General features: G+C 39.6%; 1 protein-coding gene across 1 annotated transcript in view; it reads left to right on the forward strand.

Annotated features, from left to right (window-relative positions):
- The window catches only part of LOC126184487 (uncharacterized), a 514,130-nt gene that overhangs the window by 377,637 nt on the left and 112,752 nt on the right, over window positions 1–23,741 (forward strand). Inside the window, exons 20-21 of the mRNA XM_049926880.1 lie at window positions 13,141–13,265; window positions 19,927–20,184. Coding sequence (XP_049782837.1) covers window positions 13,141–13,265; window positions 19,927–20,184 — 383 coding nt within the window. The remainder of the gene's footprint in view (window positions 1–13,140; window positions 13,266–19,926; window positions 20,185–23,741) is intronic.

The raw sequence follows: 23,741 nt of genomic DNA on the forward strand, positions 1-23,741 counted from the left end.
AAAGGGTTTTATTCTAATGTCTGAAATGGATGTAAATGACGTAGAGAATTTTGTTGAATAATTGTTCCTGATCTATATTAATGACATAGGAGACAATCTGAGTAGCCGTCTTAGATTGTTTGCAGATGATGCTGTCATTTATCCTCTTGTAAAGTCATCAGATGATCAAAACAACTTGCAAAATGATTTAGATAAGATATCTGTAGGGTGCAAAAAGTGGCAATTGACCCTGAATAAGGAAAAGTGTGGAGTTATTCACATGAGTACTAAAAGAAATCAGCTAAATTTCGATTACGCGATAAGTCACACAAATCTGAAGGCTGTAAATTCAACTAAATACTTAGGGATTACAATTACAAATAACCTAAAGTGGATGATCACGTAGATAATATTGTGGGTAGAGCAAAACAAAGACTGCGATTCTTTGGCAGAACACTTAGAAAGTGCAACAGGTCTACTAAAGAACTGCTTACACCATGCTTGTCCACCCTATTCTGGAGTATTGCTGTGCGGTGTGGGATCCGCATCAGGTGGAACTGACGGATGACATCGAAAAAGTATTATCGCGAAATAGGGGAGATATTGTCACAGACGTGATACGTGAATTGGAGTGGTAATTGTTAAAACAAAGGCGTTTTTCATTGCGACGGGATCTTCTCATGAAATTTCAATCGCCAGTTTTCTCCTCTGATTGTGAAAACATTCTGTTGGCACCCACCTACATAGGGAGAAATGATCATCACAATAAAATAAGAGAAATCAGGTCTCGCACAGAAAAATTTAAGTGCTCGTTTTTCCCGTGTGCCGTTTGAGAGTGGAACGGTAGAGAGACAGCTTGAAGGTGGTTCATTGAACCCCCTGCCAGGCACTTTATTGTGAATAGCAGAGTAATCATGTAGATGTAGACTGTTAAAGTAATCTCAAGTAAATTGAAAGTGCTCCCACAGTTAACAGTTACAATTCATACAGGAATATAACTTTATTAGAATGCAATAATGTTGTGTTAAGTGTGTTACAACAATGATAGCAGAATCCCCAAGCTAAATAATCCATGCTAAACTAATAAATTACAGCAATAAAATTAATAAAAAGAATGTTATAAACATTTGGTCACATGCAGACCATTTGCAATAAATAGTAAATAATAGTGTGGACTATCAAAATGAAAGGAAAAGATAGATTGCCACTTACCATAAATATGACATGTTAAGTTGCAAACAAGTGCAACTAAAAGATACTTACACGTTAGCTTTTGGCCACAGCCTTCATGAGAAAAAGAAAATGAAATGTATGAACAATCATTCATACAAGCAAGTACACCTCACATGCGCATGACCATCATCTCTGGCAGCTCAAACCCTAATGCAACTGGCACATAGAATGAAAGTAGCAATCCAGAGGGGGTGGGGAAGGGTTAGCAGTGTATACGTGGATTGTGAGAAGAGCACTTTCTGGCAACGTGTGCAAGGACTAGACTGCCAACAGGTACAGCATTCGGAAGCTGTAGTGCAGTGAGGTGGCAGGGGGAGGGGCGTGGGGGTGGGGGATGGCATGGAAAAGGAAAAAGAAGAGGAGCAGGAAAAGATGAGTGGGTGCATTGACAGAGGGCGGCACACTATTACGGTGTGAGATGAGAATAGGGAGGAGGTGACAGGACAAAGGGGTGGAAACTGTTGGGTGGAGAGTGTGAGGACAGTATGTTACCATAGGTTGAGGCAGTGTAATTTAAGGAGCAGAGAATGTGTTGTAAGGATAAGGATAACTCTCATCTGCTCAGTTCAGAAAAACTGGTGGTGGAGGGCAGGAGCCAGATGACTGAGCTACTGAATCAGCCATTGAAATCAAGCATGCAATGTTCAGCAGCATGTTGTGTGACAGGATGGTCTATGTTGCTCTTGTACACAGTTTGGCAGTGGCCATTCATCCAGGTGGACACATATTTGGTAGTCATACCAATATAAAAAGCTATGTAGTGATTGGAACAGAGCTGGTATATGACATGGCTGCTATTGCAGGTGACCCAACCTCTGATGGTGTAGGATACACCTGTGACATGCCTGGAATAGGAAGTACTGAGTAGGTGGATTGGGCAGGTCTTGCAGGTCTTCCACAGGAATATGATCCTTGTGGCAAGAGTTGGGATTGGTACTCGCAAAGGAATGGGATGTTGTGGAGGTTGCCGAAGAATATGGTTCAGTTGTTCCGGTCCTGGGCGGTATTGGGTGATGAAGGGTGCACTCCTTTGTGGCTGGCATGTGGGGGTGCTGGGAGACTTGGTGGTGTGAGGAAAAATGACACAGGAGATCTGTAGTGAATGGGAGAAGACCTGGGTGTGAGACTCTCGGCGTACTGAGCAAAAGAGTTCTTGTCACTGCAAATACACCATCTCTAGGTGGTCAAGATGTATGGGAGGATTTTTTGGTTGGAAGAAATGACAGCTGTCAAAATGCAGGTACTGTTCATGCTTGGTGTGTTTAATGTGGACAGAAGTGTGGATGGAGACATCAGAGTGGAGGAGGCCAACATCTGGGAAGGCGGAATGCTTGGTTGAGGAGGACCAGGTGAAGTGGATGTGGTAGAAGGTGTTGAGGTTGTGAAGGAATGAAGATACGGTGTCTTGTCCCAGCATCCTGAACCAGACTATGGGTCTGGCATTTTGGGAGGCTGGGAAGGGCTCTTCTAGATTGACCATAAACAGGTTGGCATACTAGGATGCCATGCGGTTGCCCAGGGCTGCGCCACACATTTGTTTGTACATTTTCCCTGCAAAGTAGAAGTAATGAAGTAGTGGGTTTGGAGTTTGATGGGCATGGGGAAACTTAATGTTCAATAGCAGTAAGACTGTGGGTGTGAGGGATTTTTGTGTATAGGGAAGTGGCATAAACCATGACGAGTAGGGATCCAGGAGGTAAAGGGGTGGGGGTGCTGGAGAGTCGGTAAAGGAAGAGGTTGGTATCTTTGACATGGGAGGCTAGATTATGGGCAATTTCCTGGAGATGATGGTCAGTGAGGGCCAAAATTCTTTCAGTGGGGGCACAATAACCAACCACAATGGGGCAGCCAGATTGTTGTGTTTGTGGATTTTGGGGAGCATGTAGAAGCTGTGTGTGTGTAGGGTATCATAGAGGTGTGGTGGTGTGAACTGGGAGAGGAAGGGTTCAGTGTTGGGATTAGGTTGGCTTTAGTTGGAGGCCACCTATACTTTCCTATCCCTCCCCCTTCCCTGCCCTACTTTAGATTGCTATTCACATGGCAGTTACATTCCAGTCAGAGTTGCCAGTGATAGCGGTCATGGGTACATGAGGTGTGCTTGCTTGTGTGAGTTTGTGTGTGCCTTCTTTGATTGAAGAAGGCTAATAGTCTTTTCGTTGTGCCTGTCTGCAGCTCAATGGATCATCTTTATGGTGAGTAGCAATCTCTCCATTTCCTAATATTGTTGATTAAATATTACAGTAGTTTTAATATAAATTGCAGTTCCAACTTTCTCCTTAACTTATTGTTAACACATACCCATCAGGTTTAAAATTGACAAAACAGCAACCAGCCACAAGTATGGTTTTAAATAGCTTGTTTAAATCAAACCATGACCAGCTTCAGATTACGTACAAACCCATCTTCAGGTGGTTGTTACAGGTTTCCTTATTTCCTTACAGGACCTCATTTTGTATTTGTTTTTGGTTCACTGTATGATTCTGCATGAGGAAATCACCCTGTGTTTTCATTGTGAATTTTAAAATCAACACATTTGTGGGCATGCACTGTATGAGTACTATTAAATTCACTGAAAAACATTTTAAATGGCACCTTTCTCTGTTGAACAGCAGAACACACAATTTTGCTGCCATCAAACAGAGAATGTTGTTGCCTTACATGTTTTCCATGGATTGAACAGCACTCACATATTTCACATCCACAAATGTCTTGATTTTAAAATTTGTGACAAAAACAGAGAGTGATTTCATCACACAGAACCATACACCACTGCAGAAAACGAATAACAAATACAAAATGAGGCATCAGCAAGAAAACAAGGAAACCTATAATAACATTCTGAAGATGGATTTGTAAGGAATCTGGAACTGGCCATGGTTTAAATCAAATAAACATTTTTAAATCATTCTTGTATGTGGTTGCTTTTTCAATTATAAACCTTACAGTATTACAGCCACACTTCTCATAATGCCAGTTTTTGACAAAATAATGCATAGCTATCAATTCAAAACATTTCAGTTCCACCCATTACATGGTGCTCTGTGAGACACAGCTTATAGGTTCTGTATCATTTATGTCAAGATTAAGAAACCTCAGAATGCTTATGAGACCCTTGATATTTGGATAGAACACACACAGTTTTTGTTACTGGTATTTCTTATTGTTACTATACTTTGCTAGCTGAACATCTCCCTATAAACTTGAACTGTTTTACCTCCACTAGAACGTACACTGATACAGGAGCGGTTTAACAGGTCATGGTTTCTCTGAGTGGCACCACTTACCCACTGACCACAGTCTGTGCTTTCCTCTTTGTGGGACGATACTGTAAAAAATTCATAACTCACAACAGTTGCTCTTCTTGTGCTGGGGCACTTACTTTGAGATTATATATCAGGAGGTGACCATGTCACTACTCTACTAGGACAGTTGCCTCTGAAGGAGTTATAAAAACATTTGGGCAACTTCAGCTGCCAAAATCTCACAAACTAAGGTGACCACCAAAGAGTATTGGATACTCTGGTGACATCTGTCATGATGGCTATGGAATATTTGTCATAACATCAAATTTCCCTTTCTGAAACCATACCGTGTTTGATTAAGACTTATTATTTCTCTTTTCACCAGTAGCTAATCACATAAGAGTTGTTCCCGTATTTTCCCAGAGTGTTCAACAGACAAATATGCCTGTATTATTACAGCTTGTTCACACCAGACTTGCAGGATGGCCATTTATGACTTCAGAGTGGCACATGTGGGATGCTTTGAGGTGGGACCTCCAGTAGCACAGCAGGCCCAGAGTTGAAAATGTCTACTCGACAAAAACATTCTTTGTTGTTTGTTGTCTCGTACAGCATTCTGATGAAGGCAGGCAAGGAGATAGGCTAATAAGCTGTGAATGACATATGTTGAGGCAGTGGTGTGCTGCCACGGCTCAACAGTGGCTGGTGACAGCTGGGTCCTTTCTGACACAAGTCATGTGTCAGTTCAGTGGTGCAATGGCATTAGATGACTGGACTGGTGAGCATCACTTGTGGCCTGAGGCATCTGACAGGAGCATGCAAGCACACGAAGTTGATCCCTTGACCCTCAGAGACTGACTGGAATGTCAGGTGATGGCATTCACATAATGGCCAGAATCGTCAGAGCTAGCTGACAGCTCACTTCACCTTGTCAGTGATGCTGCTTGATGGTGCTGTAGTAGCTTAGCCACACATTTGATGGATGACTGGTGTGTACACTGTACCAATTGAATGAGTGGTGCCAAATGAATTCTGCTACTAACTTGGAGTATTTTAGTTGCTCCAACCAGGAGTGTTATGACAGGAGGTGCCTCATGTTACATAGCCAGTTGTAAAAAATCCTTGCAGCAGTGATATAGCATGTAGAAATTCAGCTCACTACTGAGTACCTAGCTGCAGAATTACATCAGTGGCTGGCCCACATATTCTTTGGCTGGTTGCGAAGGCCTGCCTGAAGCTGATGCTGCCACATTTTCTCCTTCCTTAGAAAAATTCAGGCCACCTGAATTCCATGCTGGAACTATGAACTATTAAAAAAACATGGTACTACTGTGTCTCCATTTTCCCCCTGCCCCTGCTTTGCACTCTCTCTCACACACACGGTTATTTACACTTTAAATATTATCTGTTCTTCTTCCTTACACACACCATCGAATTGTTTATACCACTCCATCAAATGGTGTATGGTGACTGCTACAGCCAAAATTTCCCTCTCTTTGGTCAACCCTTGTGGTCAATCCATTGGATTGGTAGGTATGGACTAGAAGATCAGGTGAGCTGAGGGCTCTGACTGATGATGGACAGAGGTAACATGAATGACGACCAATATTAAGGAAACATCAAGGCTGAGATCTTCACTACAGTGACTCAGCACTGGTACTTGTGGTGGTATTGCTGAATACTCTAGAACAACTGTTATGTGCTAATGCACCTATTCTGTGCTGCTAACAGCTTGTAGAGGGAACTAAGTGCAGTGGAACTGAAGGTAGTGTTCAGGTAAGTTAGGTTCTTCGCTGATGGTATTTCAAAAGGATTATTGTGTAAATACAGCATAGGATACATTATGTTCAGATCCATAGTTCCTGTTATTGTCATTGGAAGCTGAAAAGTCTGTCTGAGATGACAAATTAAATCCCATTTAGCTGTGTGTTGCTGCTCTTTCATTCCAATTGTCCTGTTCCCCTTAAGCATCCTTGCTTACAGCAGGTGGTTTTAGTTATGATTTGAGTCATGCACAGAGTACATCCTGTGAGGTCTTGCTTTCTGAAAATGTGGATGGCACATAAGAATGTTCCTTGGGCATCCGCCTGCATCTGTTTCCCCAAGCAGTAGTTCCATTTCACATGTGTCTGTGACAATTTGGAGGGGGGGGGGGGGGGGGGGGTGAGGGGTTCTGTAACCTGTTCCCTCTGACAATGGCACAGCTTTTCTGCTGCACAATTCTTCTCACCCAGCATATATATCTCACTTGTTCAGAGGTGTGAAAATTTTTTAAAAGTCTTATTTCACTGCATACGGGTGTACACAAAGCATTTACCATCACCATCTGCTACTCCAGTTGTCCCTTCTCTTTGTTGGTCCATCTCTTGATCGTAGTTTGTAATGATTCTTTTCCTTTCTTACCCCTTCCCTTTGTTTTTGGGGATGACACTGGTAACTGTGGTAAACTCTCAGGTATGTCCTGAAAAGGTTGAACATGCCCAACATATATGACTATTGTAAGAGTAGTGACTTGTAACTTCACTTTTACCAGTGAGGTAATCTCAATGACTTTGTTGCGACAATTGGTAACGAACATAAAATTTTCAGTTTTTCCCTTCTGGTTGTAAGGGCTAGTCAACATCATATATTGCCCTACATGGTATTTAAGCAACTTGGCAGTCAGTTGTATCATGCATTCCTGTCACTCGAGGGCCGTCATAGTCACTTTTTGCACTTGGCAACATACTGTCTACAGGTTTTTGCAATTATGGGCCAGCAGTGGCTTTAAAACTGGTTATGGTACAGTAAATTGCATGAAATTTAAAAAGCCACTGGTTGCATAATATACAAGTACTTCTGTAAAGTGCCAATAATAAACTGTCTCTTTGTATCCTTCTGCATAGTTTGCCCACTGTGACCCAAACGCGTTTCACATTAATATATATAAAATAGAAAGAAACATTCCACACGGGAAAAATATATTAAAAACAAAGATTCCATGACTTACCAAACGGGAAAGCGCTGGTAGATAGGCACAATAAAAAAAAACACACAAACACACACAAAAAATTTCAAGCTTTCGCAACCCACGGTTGCTTCGTCAGGAAAGAGGGAAGGAGAGGGAAAGGTGAAAGGATGTGGGTTTTAAGGGAGAGGGTAAGGAGTCATTCCAATCCCGGGAGCGAAAAGACTTACCTTAGGGGGAAAGAAGGACAGGTATACACTCGCACACACACACATATCCATCCACACATATACAGACACAAGCAGACATATTTAAAGGCAAAGAGTTTGGGCAGAGATGTCAGTCGAGGCGGAAGTGCAGAGGCAAAGATGTTGTTGAATTACAGGTGAGGTATGAGTGGCAGCAACTTGAAATTAGCGGAGATTGAGGATTTGTGGATAATGGGACGAGAGGATATATTGAAGGGCAAGTTCCCATCTCCAGAGTTCGGATAGGTTGGTGTTAGTGGGAAGTATCCAGATAATCCGAACGGTGTAACACTGTGCCAAGATGTGCTGACCGTGCACCAAGACATGTTTAGCTACAGGGTGATCCTCATTACCAACAAACACTGTCTGCCTGTGTCCATTCATGCGAATGGACAGTTTGTTGCTGGTCATTCCCACATAGAAAGCATCACAGTGTAGGCAGGTCAGTTGGTAAATCATGTGGGTGCTTTCACATGTGGCTCTGTCTTTGATCGTGTACACCTTCCGGGTCACAGGACTGGAGTAGTTGGTGGTGGGAGGGTGCATGGGACAGGTTTTACACCAGGGGTGGTTACAAGGGTAGGAGCCAGAGGGTAGGGAAGGTGGTTTGGGGATTTCATAGGGATAAACCAAGAGGTTACGAAGGTTAGGTGGACGGCGGAAAGACACTCTTGGTGGAGTGGGGAGGATTTCATGAAGGATGGATCTCATTTCGGGGCAGGATTTGAGGAAGTCGTATCCCTGCTGGAGAGCCACATTCAGAGTCTGATCCAGTGCCGGGAAGTATCCTGTCACAAGTGAGGCACTTTTGGGGTTCTTCTGTTAGAGGTTCTGGGTTTGAGGGGATGAGGAAGTTGCTCTGGTTATTTGCTTCTGTACCAGGTCGGGAGGGTAGTTGCGGGATGCGAAAGCTGTTTTCAGGTTGTTGGTGTAATGGTTCAGGGATTCAGGACTGGAGCAGATTCATTTGATGGCCATTAAAAGGAACGTCTTAGCAGAGGCAGCAAGTTTGATACTTGCTCCTGAGAACTGCAATGTCAGTGAGTTTACACAGGTTAGAGTGTTACTTCAGCAGTCCCACTCACATTAATAACGCATCTCCAGATGGCTATCTGGTATGTGTTAAATTATTATTATTATTATTTTTTTTTTTTTTTTTTTTTTGAGAGCCTGTTTAGTTTGAGAATTTTCTTGTATTTGGTATATTGAATGGTTCTGTTAATATTAAGGTACAATATTTCTTTGTAAGAAGACTTAATTTGGCATACATGTAATAATTCAGTAGATCTATGTTCAACACTGTTAGTAAATCCAATCTGCACTGCTCCACTGTTTTCCCCCCACTCTAGGTTTTAATGCCTCAAATGGTGATTGCACCTTCTGTCTATAAACTACATCATAAGACAATAGCCGTGTACTCTTCTGAACTTTTGAACTGTGTTGAACTGTGCCTATAGTGTATCCCCACATATGACACTATTGTTACAGCTGGACAGCACTGTCATATATTGACTACATAATGGCTTGTATGTTGTTATGCTTAAGGCTGTTGGGAGCCATCAAGGCTACTTCTAGATAGGAAGTAAGAGATACAATGCAGAGAGTGGACAAAAGTGGTAGCATTTAGGTTACTGGAGACAAACTGTAACACTAGAGCCCTACAAATCACTAATGCTCTGAGCAACTGTCCCAGGAGAGAAGTCTCACTTCAGAGAATTAACTGGTAGCTCCATACATTACCTAGATGCTGTTATAAGGTGTCATAGTAGAAGATGGCCATTAAAAGGAATGTCATAGCAGAGGCAGCAAGCTTGATACTTCCTCCTGAGAACTGCAATGCCAGTGAGTTTACACAGGTTAGAGTGCTACTTCAGCAGTCCCCACACACAAAAGGACTGAGGGTGGAGCCAAGTGACAAAAATCATTGCTGTTGCTGGCCATAATAGGCACAACAGTGACACTTAGCTTTCAGCTGAACACTGTTGCTACCAAACTTGGAGTTGGGTAATGTTAAGTCCAAAAGCGCCCCTATCTACCGAGTAGGAGGAGGGGAGGAATCTACATGTGGTTGGCCAAAGGTGCCCTGGAGGTACAGAGCGACTTATGAGATTGGCCAAAGCTTGTTAGGTGCTGGTGCGTTGGTGGGTCAACTAGGAAGGGAGAAATAGTGCACCACCACAATTCTTCAAGAACCCATGTTTTTGTATTCAGAGGATTGTTCGGATTCCAAATATGTGTCACTTGTGGCCAGCCTTGATAAGCCCCAACATGTCTGTTTTCCTTACTTCAAGTGCCGCTCTCAAGTTTCTACTTAACATGCTGCTAGTGTTCACTACTTCTGTTAGCACCTAACCCATGGATTCAGACACTGACTTCTGTTGTGCAACCAGTTGCCTCCTTTGCTTTTTCTAATGTTTATAATTATTCTTCAGTGTATTAGTTAGCCTGATTGCTAATAAATAGTATTAATCAGACTCCTGAATACCATGAGTCTCCTGCTGAAAGCATCCTGTTGAGTCCCAGAATCCACAAACCTTGCAGGTGTCTTGTGACAATGTCTGGCACTGATCCATGTCATTAACATGCCTTCAGAGGGAATTTGTCTTTCTACATTTGCTCCTCACTGCACGAAATTGGAGATGGCCCTTAACCCCCTGTCTTCCCTCTATCATGCGCTAGTAGGACATAACAACACCAGTGTTGCAGGATGGCTGTTTTTTTACTTTTACAGTGTCATGTGAGGGGAAACTGTGGGATGAGATCTTCAGTTCTACAGTGAGCATGGTGTCAAGAGTGCTTACTCAACAAAAACCTTCTTTATTATTAGTTATCTTTTAAACAGCACTCCAGCAAAAGACACCAAGGAGCTGGTCCACAGCTAGTAAGCACTGGGACATATGCCAAGGCAGTGCAATGTTGCTGCACCACAACAGTAGCTGGCAACAGCATCCTTAGTGATGCAAGTCAGGTGTCAGCTTGTCAGCACAGCAATATTAGACAATTATGCTGTCAAATGTAGTTTGCAGCCCAAGATGTCTGAAAGGAATGTGTAGGCACCCCAAGTTGAACCCAGGTCTCTCAGAGATTGGCTGGAATATCATGTGATGTCACCTGTGTGGCAGCCACACCTCAGCAGATCCATTTTTAAGTTCAGAACTATCAGGGCTAACTGATAGCTCATAGATCAGTGGCTTCACTCAGTCAGCGATACTGCTCAATGAGGCTGTATCAGCTGAGTTGCACATTTGACTAGTACCTGGTACAGAGACTGTGCCAGTCAAATGTATAGCACCATAGGAATGCTGCCACTGGCTTAGCTAGGAGCATTTATAATTGCTCTAGCTAAATATGTTATGACTCTTGGTAACCTCCCATCATGTAGCCAGTTGTAGAAACAGCATGTATCAGTCCAGTTCACCACTGACAGTTGCAGGGTGCAAATCACCACCCAGATTTGGCTTCCTCATGGTTCCCTTAATTGATTTAAATGAACAATGTGGTGGCCCCTTAAAAATGATGTGGCCAGTATCCTTCCCTACTTTACTCCAATATGAGTTAGACCCATCTCCTGTACCCATGCTGTTGATAGCACAGTAAACAGTAATCATTTTCCATTTCCTTGAAAGTGTTGCTACAGTTCTGAGCAACTAAATTTACTTAATTTATGAACAAATTGCAGCTTTAAGTAAAAACTGGCGGATGTTACTTAAATCTGTTTATAAAACACTGGAATGGGTCAAAGTAAAATTATGTGCTGAACTGTAGCTTATAAAGAAGTAAGACTAAATGCAATTTCATGTATTGTTGACACATAAGGCAACTCATTCAATAGAAAGATCTGACTACCCTGTAAAGACATAACAATTACAATAATGTCACAGTGGCAATGACTCTCCCAAATACCTTTTCACATTGGCATGCCACCTCCAGATCAAATACACCTGTTGGAGTAACATTGAGACTAGTGTACAAATCAGCCTGGATGTGTTTTTTAGGACATTTTCCACATCCGACTAGGTGAATACCAGGCTGGTACTTCATGACAAGTGTTCATCAGAGACAAGGGTATCATCAGGAATGCCCCAGGAAAGTGTGATATGGCCACTGTTGTTCTCTATATACATAAATGATTTAATGGTCAGGGTGGACAGCAATCTAAATTGTTTGCTGATGATGCCATGGTGTATAGTAGGGTGTTCAAGTTGAGTGACTGTAGGAAAATGCAAGACTAGTTGGACAAAATTTCCAGTTGGTGTGATGAATGGCAGCTAGCCTTAAATATGAAAAAATGTAAGTTAATATGGATGAATAGGAAAATCAAATCTGTACTGTACGGGTACAGTATTACTATTGACACAGTAAAGTCATTTAAATATCTAGGCATAACATTGGAAATTGATTTGAAGTGGAACGAGCATGTGAGAACTGTGGTAGGGAATGTGAATGGTTGACTTCAATTTATTGGGAGAATTTTAGGAAAGAGTAGTTTACCTGTAAAAGAGGTGCGATCTATTCTTGAGTACTGCTCAAATGTTTGGGATCCGTACCAGGTCAGATTCATGGAAGACATTGAAGCAATTCAGAGGGAGGCTGCTAGATTTGTTACTGGTATGTTTGAACAACCCATAAGTGTTATGGAGATGCTGTGGGAACTCAAATGGGTATCCCTACAGGTAAGATGACATTCTTTCCAAGAAACACTATTGAGAAAATTTAGAGAACCAGCATTTGAAGCTGACTGCTGAACAATTCTACTGCCGCCTAGATACACTGCATGTAAGGACCCCGAAGATAAGGTATGAGAGATTATGGCTCATATGGAGGCATATAAGCAGTCATTTTTCCCTCGCTCTATTTGTGAATGGAACAGGAAAGGAAATGACAAGTACTGATATCAGGTATCCTCTGCCATGCACTGTGCGGTGGCTTGTGAAGTATCTGTGTACTTATTTTAAGCTAAAAACATAAGTAGCTATAATCCTAGGTAGATATATGTATTAAAATAATCATTTAATATTAATAAAATAAACTTATTGGTATATATATTCAATTAAATGTAATATATTAATATAAATTATTTATTGTGTTGGTAGACACGTCCATCTTCAGTTACACAATTCACAAACATTTAGAACATGTTCACACACTTTCACATGGAATAACACTAGAGGCTGACATTTGGGAATACACAAATTCCATATCTGGGGGTGGGGGGCTACCACCATCTTTCACAAATCCAATAATTAACACACTGACCCCAAGAAAATATGGTATTAATGCCAGAAAAAAAAGAAGAAAAAAGATAATTAAATTATTATGTAGTACATTTATTGTATGTTTACTGCATAAATAGAAAATTCTGCAATGGGCTCTATTTTGTCAGTTACGAACTGTCATACTGCATGTGTTGTAATACTTTCTTGTCTCAGCAAGTATGCTAGCTTCATTGGTTTTTATTTTCTGATATTTATGTAGGTATTTAATTTTTTAGGTCAGCAACTTATTATGGAAGAGAGAGACTGTGCAAACTCACCCCTGAAACTAGGAGAACAACTCCACAGCATTTTCGAAGAGTTTCTGCTGATGTGGACTACATGGAAAATGAATGTGCTCCAAGTAGGTCTGAAGTGTGCAGTTGCCCAATAATGATATTTTCAGTTTTTTATTATTACAGTTAATAAACAATTAAATATGGTACTTATTGTTAGAATTTTCTTATTTATTTTCTTGTTGACAAAGTTCATAAATAACTAATTCTGAAAAATAAAAAAAATTAAATCTTTTAAGCAAAACAAATGCAGGCAAATATCTTTTAATAGGATTACATGCAGTAGCAAATATAGTCACCTATACTTAATTTCAAGATTTTCAAGCGAAAATTATTTTGTCAAAAATAAATAAATAAATAAATAAATAAAATAAAATAAAAATAAAGGAGAAGGTATGGAGAGAAATGTATGGAGTTGTGTTCAGAGAAGTAGATCAGTGTTCTACTGCATGCATATGTGGTGGCACTCAACTTGTAGTTAGCCAGAGTCCTGGTGGTGGAAGAAATTTTCACCTCCAGTATTTAGCTGACAAGCTGAGGGGAGGTAGTAGTGTGGCAACCAGACTTCCCTCTGGTGTCATGGATTAAATTCCAAATCTCTCCATTGCGTCTCATAGAGTGAGGGCACGTGGCACTGTTGATGACAATCCATCTATCAGAATGGGACATTGTACCCAGAGGCCCCCTTGATGCTATTAGTTTTAAACCATTTATTAATGTCAGTGAAAATCTGATTAGCAGTTATTTTTAAATCTGTACTTGCCTTGCTACTTAATACAAACATTACAATAAGTAGCAAGCCAAGTACAGATTTATAAACAGCTGCTAATCAAATTTTCACTGACATTAATAAATGGTTTAAAGCTAATTCGTTGTCATTAAACTTTGAGAAGACCCACTATATGCAGTTCTGAAGCTGTAAGGGATTTCCTTCCAGCATGTGTGTAACATGTGAAGACATGCAGATCAAAGAGATTGGCAGTGTTAAATTTCTGGAATTACAACTTGATAATCAATTCAGTTGGGAAGGGCATACCATAGAATTGCTTAAGTGCCTAAACAAGTATGTATTTGCAGTGAGAATGAGATCAGATGTAGGAGATATGAATATAAAAGAACTTGCATACTTTGTTTAGTTTCATTCTATTATGTCATATGGAATCATATTCTGGGGTAACTCATCAAACCGAGCAAAAGTTTTTAGGGTGCAAAAGCGTGTGATAAGAATCATTTGTGGCATAAATTCAATAACATCATGTAGGAACCTGTCCAAAGAACTTTGTATTCTAATGACTGCTTCTCAGTATATTTATTCCTTAATGAAATTTGTTGGAAGTAAATGTAAATGTCATGTGACTAGGGCCTCCCGTCAGGTAGACTGTTTGCCTGGTGCAAGTCTTTTGATTTGATGCCACTTTGGTGACTTGCACATCAATGGGGATGAAATGGTGTGATTAGGACAACACAACACCCAGTCCTTGAGCAGAGAAAATCTCCAACCCAGCCAGGAATTGAACCCGGGGCCTTAGGATTGATATTCTGTCACATTGACCACTCAGCTACTGGGGGCGGACTGTTGCAAGTAATATATCTCTATTTCCAAACAATAGCTTGATACATAGGAATAAGGACAATCTACATAAAGACCTAAAATCACTTACCTTGGTCCAAAAAGGGGCCCAACGCTCAGGAACACACATTTTCAATAAATTGCCGGCAACCATTAAAAACTTGGTTTCAGATAATGCATAGTTTAACAGAGTTTGAAAGACTTTTTAATAGGCAACTCCTTCTACTCTATAGACGAATATCTTAACAGAAACTGTTGAGCTAGCTTAAGTAAAAATGACTTTTAGATTTCACTTTTGACAGCACTTGGTCACAACAGGCAAGATTAGGTATTTTGTGTATGATAAATTTATTACTAGTGCACAACAATGTTTCATTCTGAAAGCATGTTAATTCTGTAAATATTAGCTGTTACAGTTTACCACATTGTATTCACCTATTTCAACAATCTCCTAACAAATGATCAGGGTAGAAAGTATTATATTCAAACGTTTTACATTTTCATATTATACTTTCTGACATGTTCGATGAGAATTATCTCATTTTTTGGGTCTGTTGAACAAAAATTTAATCTAATGTAATTTTGTCATATGATGACATGATGGAGACCATGACTGTTGTTTGAAGACAAATGTTGATGGTGTTAGGACAGCAACCAGCCATAAATTTACTTTCAGTTCCTTTATTCAAAGGATACCGTTACCAGTTTCGAATCGTTGTGATTCATCCTCAGACGGTTTACACGCTTTCTTTATGGCATGTGGTGTGTTTTTTTTTTTTTTTTTTTTTAAAAAGATTAATTGTCCTGAAATATAAATAATACATAATTATAAACACGTCACACACAAATGGTTGTGTTACAGATTTTCGTTGCATGTGACTTAGGTGAAACGTCGGTTTCGAGTGTTTGTTTTCATAACATTCGTCCAACAGATGTAAATGCATTCCCACTGCATCCTTGTTGTTGCACACATAAATAGTTCTCACTGAACTCAGTGTTCATACGTTAACTGTTTATTTCCATTTCAATATTTAGTTTCTGCATGTGTTCAAAACAACTTTGCATTAGCACCTACTATTAAGCTGGTCTACACTCCTTCAGGCAAATGTGTATACAGAATAATCAGAAACAGTCTGAAAAGCTTGTAAGAGTGTTGCAGGGTAGGTTATGCTGAGAAATAACTGTTAAGAAATAATTTAATACATTGCACCATTTCTGAGTTAATTAGCATTAAATTTAGTCAAACAGACAGTTGTCCCCGCAAATTCAAGTGGCCTGTCAAAGATGGTGTCACCAAATGTGTTATTTGTTTGGTTTCCTAAAACTGAACAAGGGAGTCATACAAAAATTGAATGTGGGACATAAGTAAGGACTGAACCCAAGCCAAAGGCTGAGCAGTCTCATGCTCTATCAACTATGCTATGGGGAAAACTTACACTAATTATATCTGGCAGGCTGCTTGAATTTGTGCACACAACAACCTAATTGGCTAACTTCAATGCTAATTAACTCGGAAAGAGCACAAAGTATCAATTTTTTTTGTAACAGTTATTTTTTGGGACTGTTTATTACTCCACCCCCCCACCCCCCTACCCCAAGATAGTCAATGAGGATTAACCCTTGCAAATCCCAAAAGACAGTCGCCATAACCTTTCCGGCCAAAGGAATGGTCTTTGCCTTTTTTGGTGCAAATTCCCCCTTGGTAACCCATTGTTTAGATTGTTCTTTGGTCTCAGGAGTATAGTAATGTACCCATGTTTCATCCACATTGATGAAACGACACTTAAAGTACTGCAGATTCTTCCTGAATAGCTGCAAACCATCCTTGCAGCACTTTACACAAGTCCGTTTTTGGTCAAGAGTGAGCAGTCATGAAATCCATCTTATGGATAGCTTTCTCATGTCCAAATGTTTATGCAAAATATTATGTACTCATTCCTTCAAGATGCCCACAGCACTAGCAATCTCGCACACCTTAATTCTTCTGTCATCCGTCACTATATCATGGATTTTATCAATGATTTCTGGAGTCGTAACCTCCACAGGGCGTCCAGAAAGTTCAGCATCACTTGTGCCCATATGGCCACTCTGAAAATTTTGAAACCACTTATAAACTGTTCTAATCAAAGGTCCAGAGTCACTGTAATGTTTATCAAGCTTCTCTTTAGTCTCCTGAGACATTTTGCCTTTCATAAAGTAATGTTTAATCACCACACGAAATTATTTTTCAACCATTTTTTGACAATCACTCAACTTCCTTGATTCATATGAATGCCAAACACAAAGAACTAGAGAAATATGGCTGAAGTTTGGTGTGTGTTCTTTCCAAAGATGCTACTAACTAAACATGACCTTGATACCCACCAGTGGTGCCATCTCTCAGACTTTGCACGAACTTTTCAAATGCCCCTCATATTATTACCAATTCAGTGGGTTCTTACTTATTTCAGCCAATGTCTACTGATTTTGAGATAACTTAAAATGTCAAAACTGCATTGCCAAATACAAGGTCTATCTATGTTACTGGAGATTTTCCTTGCCCAAATTTGAGGAGCATGGATTTGTTGGCTTGAAAGTAAGAGGTGAATTATATCTCAGAGAGTAATAATGTCATTGAGTAGAATTTAAGACATTTTAGACTTTACAGACTGTCTAAACTTTTAAAAAATTGATGTCATAGCAGTTTTATTTGGTGCTGGTTTCATGTACAAGGAAACAGGCAGGTATCCATCTGCAGAAATTTTTTCAAGAGTGGCAAAATTCAGCACTTGCTAGTGTTGATAAGAACTAATTCTGTGAGTTAGAAAATGTGTTGTTCTTCAATAAGTACACAAAACTTACTATATCTCAAAATATTGACAATTATGTACTTAGTATTTTAAGATAGATTATTTAGTACAAAATGGTAAGAATATTTCAGTAATATATGCAAAGTACATCTTTTTATGTTGTTAATGTAAATATGGATGCCTCCTGCATGGATGGCCATGCTTGTTACCACACCACTTCCATAATTTGGGCAGGTGCACCAGCCCTGGATGGAATCCACGTGGCGGAGGGCCAGTGTGCCAATGAACCTGGATGTGGTTCATAAGCAGTTTTGACTAAGTGAATACCAGGCTGGTACCCACATCCCATCTGGGTTACACAATTCACCAACATTTAGAAAATGTTCATACTCTTTTTGACGGATCACTACACACAGACAGTTGGGGGTTCACAAATTCTGTCAGGGGCTGGGGGCCAGAGAAAGGGGGGGGGGATGAAGGGATGGCGACAAGTAGAGCATCCAACCACCCTCTCTAACATATTAACAATTCAAAACTCAATAATAACCATGCCATCCCTGTGTAGGAATAGGACAAAAGGTAAAAGTTAAAGAAGAAGAAGAAGAGTATGTATTGTCGTTATGTCTATATGAGATGTACAATGCAGCAGAATTGTCACATAGTCTTTGTCAGATACAGGTTCTCTAAACTATCCCAACAGGATCTTGCAAAAACTATGACATGTTTCTTTCAAGGATTTCCATTAAGTTTCCCAAGCATTTTCGTATGGGCTTTATCAACCTGTTACATTCATAGCATCTCATCAGTGAATTTATTCAATGTCTGTTGCCATGCCTCCTTGATAAGGACTTCAAATGCTGGAGCAGTACTCTGTAACTAGTATGTAATTTCCTTCATATATGTACTGCACCTTCCTGGAACCGTTCCACCAAATCCAAGTCTACCATCCACCAAATCGAAGTCCTCCATTTGCCTTCCTTGACATTGATTTATATGTTCATTTTACACTGAAGTGACAAAAATCATGAGATAGTGATGTATACATATACACATGGTGGTAGTATGACATACACAAGGTAAAAAGGGCACTACATTCACGGGAGCCGTCATTTATACTCATGTGATTCATGTGAAAAGGTTTCTGCCATTATTATGGCCATACAGTGGAAATTAACAGACCTTGTAAGCAGAATGGTAGTTGAAGCTAGACACATTGGACATTCCATTTGGAAGCCATTACGAAATTCAATATTCCAAGATAAACAGTGTCAAGAGTGTGCCAAGAATACCAAATTTCAGCCATTACCTCTCACCACAGGCAACACAGTAGCCAGTGGCCTTCACTTGATGACTGAGAGCAGTTGTGTTTGCATAGATTTGTCAGTGCTAACAGACAAGCAACACTGCATGAAATAACCACAAAAAATGAATGCAGGATGTATGACAAATGTATCTGTTAAGACAGTGTAGTGAAATTTGGCTGTGGTAGTGGATGACTAATGTGAATGCCTTTGGTAGCAGCATGACATTGCCTGCAGTGCCTCTCCTGGGCACACGACCATATCAGTTGGACCCTAGATGACTGGGAAACCATGGCCTGGTCAGATGAACTCCAATTTCAGTTGGTAAGAATTGAAGGCAGGGTTTGAGTGTGGCACATGCCTGACAAAGCCATGAACCCAAATTGTCAATAAGGCACTGTGCAAGCTGGTAGTAGCTCCATAATGGTGTGGGCTGTGTTGACATGGAATTGACTGGGTCCTCTGATACAACTGAACCAATTATAGACTGGAAATGGTTATGGTTGGCTACTTGGAGTACATATGCAACGATTTGTGAACTTAATGTTCTCAGACAATGATGGAATTTTTACGGACGACTGCGCACCATGTCACCTGGCCATGACTGTTCGCAATTGGTTTGAAGAACATTCTGAACAATTTGAATGGATGATCTGGCTTCCCAGATCTCCTGTCTCGAATCCCACTGAACATTTGTGGGACATAATGAAGAGTTCAGTTCATGTACAAAATCCTGCACCAGCAATGCTTTTACTGTTATGGACAGCTATAGAGGCAGTATGGTTCAATATTTCTGGAGGGGACTTGCAACAACTTGTTGGGTCCATGCCACACAAGTTACTGCACTATGCAGGGCAAAAGGAAGTCCAACATGATATGTGGAGGTCTCCCATGACTTTTGTCACCTCAATGTATAATATACGTTAAGAGTTAACTGTAGCTTTCTTTTTGTTAATAATATATTAAAATGGTACTATATAATTGAAAATTACCAGTTCACACCTATTCTTTATTAATAAACTAAAAATGCATTGAAACATATTTGTTCAATGATGATATCTGATTTCAGAGCCACCAAGCTGTGACTACACAGATTACCCTGGAAGATTCCTTCCATACACCGACAGGTATATTCCACAGATTTATGATGCTCCAGAATGCAAACACTTATGCAATCAAGAACAGGATTTCAACTGCAGATCATTTAACTACCATGTGGTTCGTCGGGATTGTTTCTTGAGTTCTGATGACACTTTTGCAGCTGATCGCTCATCACTACTGATGGACAGAGACTTTTATTACAGTGAACATGGGACCTGCAGTAATGGTTAGTATCAGACTATAACACTCATTTCTGTATGTTGCATTGCAGTACTGAGAGCTATTCTCATGCAAAATGATTTACAAGTATGTAAGAAACACTTGAGCTGCAGTTAAAAATAAATGAACACATTTAACAATGATGGTTAGTAGATTGCTTGCTGCCTTAAACAAACTATTGCTTTGAAATGGGCCATCTGTTTAAGGAAATACTCTACTAACATTCATCTGATTGGTGAGATTTAATAACAGAGGGAATATAGACACACCACCATCAATTACAATCATCAGGTTCATTGTTCTCTTTTGCCTTAAAATTGCTTGTACAATGATTTAAAAGAGTGCCTTATGTTATGTTTTCATTTGAAACTATACCAAACAAATGGTAATGATTCTGTTACATGCTACACATTGTATTTGGGGTTTCTAATTTCATGCACACAATTTTATTATAGATATCACTTTGTTCTACACTTTGCACTTAGTATTATTTTAAGAGTACCAAAAAAAAAAAAAAAAAAAAAAAATCTTACTGTCTTACTGCATAGAAGAGGAACTGTATTTCAGATAATTTTATTGGCCTTGATTGGTCATGAGTTAGGTTTTAGATGTCCATTCCCTGTATAATGATAATGGTAGAGTAATGTGTTTGTACAGTGTATGCAGAATTTTGTGTTCCGTCAATTATTAGAGCCTAGAAATGTAAAAAGTATGGAGTGTTTCCCCCACAGACTTTGACTTTACATAATTAAAACACAGCTTCAGTAGCAGTTTATATTTTCCCTTCATTTCTAATCTATTCTTCATGTATCTTATTACATGTAAGGTTTCGATGATATTTTTAGTCCTACAGAAAGTCAATAAAATGTGAACCAGAACTTTGTCTTCCTCATGCAGTACTCATGATGTAATGGTGTAATCTAACACACTGCTTCTTGAGCGGGAAGGCAGGCTGGTCCCCGGCATGAATACACCTGGCAGATTAGTGTCGAGGTCCGGTGTGCCGGCCAGCCTGTGGATGGTTTTTAAGGCAATTTTCCATCTGCCTTGATGAATACGGGCTGGTTCCCCTTATTCTGCCTCAGTTACACTATGTTGGCGATTGCTGTGCTAACACTGTTTCCGTGTATGCGTACACCATAATTACCCTACCACATAAACATTGGGTTTACACTTGTCTGAAATGAGATGTTCCTGGCGGGAACTGTACAATAACCCTGGGTTCGGCGTGTGGCAGCAGTGGAATGAGTTGACTGCTGTAGCCTGTTGTGGGGTTGTGTACCACTGAGGGCTATGGTGGGGACGAAGCCTCTCTGTCATTTCTATGTTCCCAGTTCAATACATACTTACATACATACATAATCATACAGGAATGAAACAATGTTTTTTAAGTCAAAAGTAGTTGTCAATTCAAAAATGAAAAGCACGTGTGGATGTGCATGACAACAACACTGGAACATTCTTGAAAGTGTACTTCTATCTTCAGAAATCCACTGCAGCTGACAAATGGTGGGGATGTCCTTACACAACAAACCACAATTTGGCATTCTAGGCAGTCTAAGAGGAGCTGTGCTTCTACAGCAAAACAGAGCAGCTTAGATACAAATTGTGCTGTAAATAGTATCACATTCAACATGATTGCTGCCAATGTAAGAAACATAACTGATGGAATGAATGACATAAATGCTGCATATTTCCAACAGTAGAAAGATTTAGATGTCAATTTTTTCCAGGTGCCAGTAGAGGACAGAATAGTATGAAATAGCCCAAAAGTTATTCTGTAAACCTTCTGCCAAACAGTTACTGTGAATTGCAGAATAGTCATGAAGTTCTTCACCATTTTCCATTGCTGCTTGCACTTGAGAAGCATCTGTGTTTGCTGGATGGTGAAATTGTTGATCCCTGAACTACATTATCAGGAAATAATTTCACTGCTATTATCACTGATTTGCAGTGGGACTATTTATGCTCATAACCGTAGTCTATAAATCATTCTGGTTACTAACACTAAAGAAGTCAAAGGCTGTTTGATCTGTGGGAAAGACAATATTGAATTCCAACTGGTTTTTTTTATAAAGAAGGTCCTCAAGCGTTCTTGATTGGTGTTGGGAGATATAATATTTTTGCTATTATGTAACACCTTTGTTCTACAGTATCATTAAGTTGATGATTAACCTTAGTGAGTTCTCTGAGTTCTTTTCTAATTTTCCTTTAAAAAATACAGGGTGTCCCAGGAGGAATGGTCAGTATTCAGAGATATGACAGGAATAATCATTTGAAGCAAAAAGCTTCATCTGGACATACACCCTATTCTGAATGGTTTCTGAATAGAATACATTTAATGTACGTAGTTATTTATTTACTGTATTATTCAATACATTTTGAAGTTTATACATGTACAACAATTAATCAGCATTACAGCATGCATTTTACAAAATATCAATTAAAAAATGCATATTTTTTAACACATTCACCTCTAGGCATTATTGCAGATGTCATATTGCAGCTGCTGCACCGTCCACAATAAATGTTCATATATTCCTCTGTCAGCTTCAGTGTATTTATGCACTCGTGGGAGAATATCCTGTGTTACTTGTGTGAGTGCCTCTTCACATTCCCATACATAATGCGACCAAATAGTTCATCTTACTTTTTCAGAGTTTTTTTTTCACCTCACACTTCTTCCCCAAAATAGCCTATCAGAAAAACAGGATCACAGTAAGAAATGGATTACGAAAGAAATAACTGAACTCAGGACTAGAGTGAAGGAGCTCAGACAAGCAGGGAATATGGATACATATAAACAGTATCAGAAGAAGTACAGGCAATTAATAAGAGAAGCAAAAGCCATTTCAATAAACAGAGCCATAACAAAATCAACAGTGGAATATATAGCCATAAAGTGTAAAAAACAGCAATTTTATTAAGTCAATGAGAACTGATGACAACATAGTTACAGCTGGAAGAAAAATTGCTAATATACTAAACAACAACTTTATAGATGCTGTACAAAATTTGAAAGGGGAAACAAATCATCAATGGTCAAAGCATACTAAAGCACTTGGCCAACCATCCCACTCAATGTTCCTAGAACCACTGGCAAAAACAGAACTCAAAAAAATAATACAGAAATTAAAACCCCAAAAGTCTGCAGCGGATGATGAAGTATCAAATAATTTAATAAAACATGTGAACGAAGAAATAATCAAACCACTTTTGCATATTGCAAACTGCTCATTTAGAGAAGGAGTATTCTCAGAAAAATTAAAAGTAAGCAAAGTAGTACCAATATTTAAGAAAGGAGACAAAAATGATCCAAATAACTACAGACCAGTGTCTTTAATCTGTGGTTTTTCAAAAATACTAGAGATGCTCATGCATGGTAGATTGCCCACATTCCTGGAGACACACAGTATTCTGAATCCAGCACAACATGATTTCCAAAAAAGGATATCTACAGAAACTGCTACATCAAGCCTCACAGAATCCATTATAGATGCATTAGACAAAAGAAACTCTGTGTCTGCTATGTTTCTGGATTTGTCTAAAGAGTTCAGCACAATC

The sequence above is a fragment of the Schistocerca cancellata genome, chromosome 4 (assembly GCF_023864275.1).
Source record: "Schistocerca cancellata isolate TAMUIC-IGC-003103 chromosome 4, iqSchCanc2.1, whole genome shotgun sequence".
Lineage (NCBI taxonomy): Eukaryota > Metazoa > Arthropoda > Insecta > Orthoptera > Acrididae > Schistocerca > Schistocerca cancellata.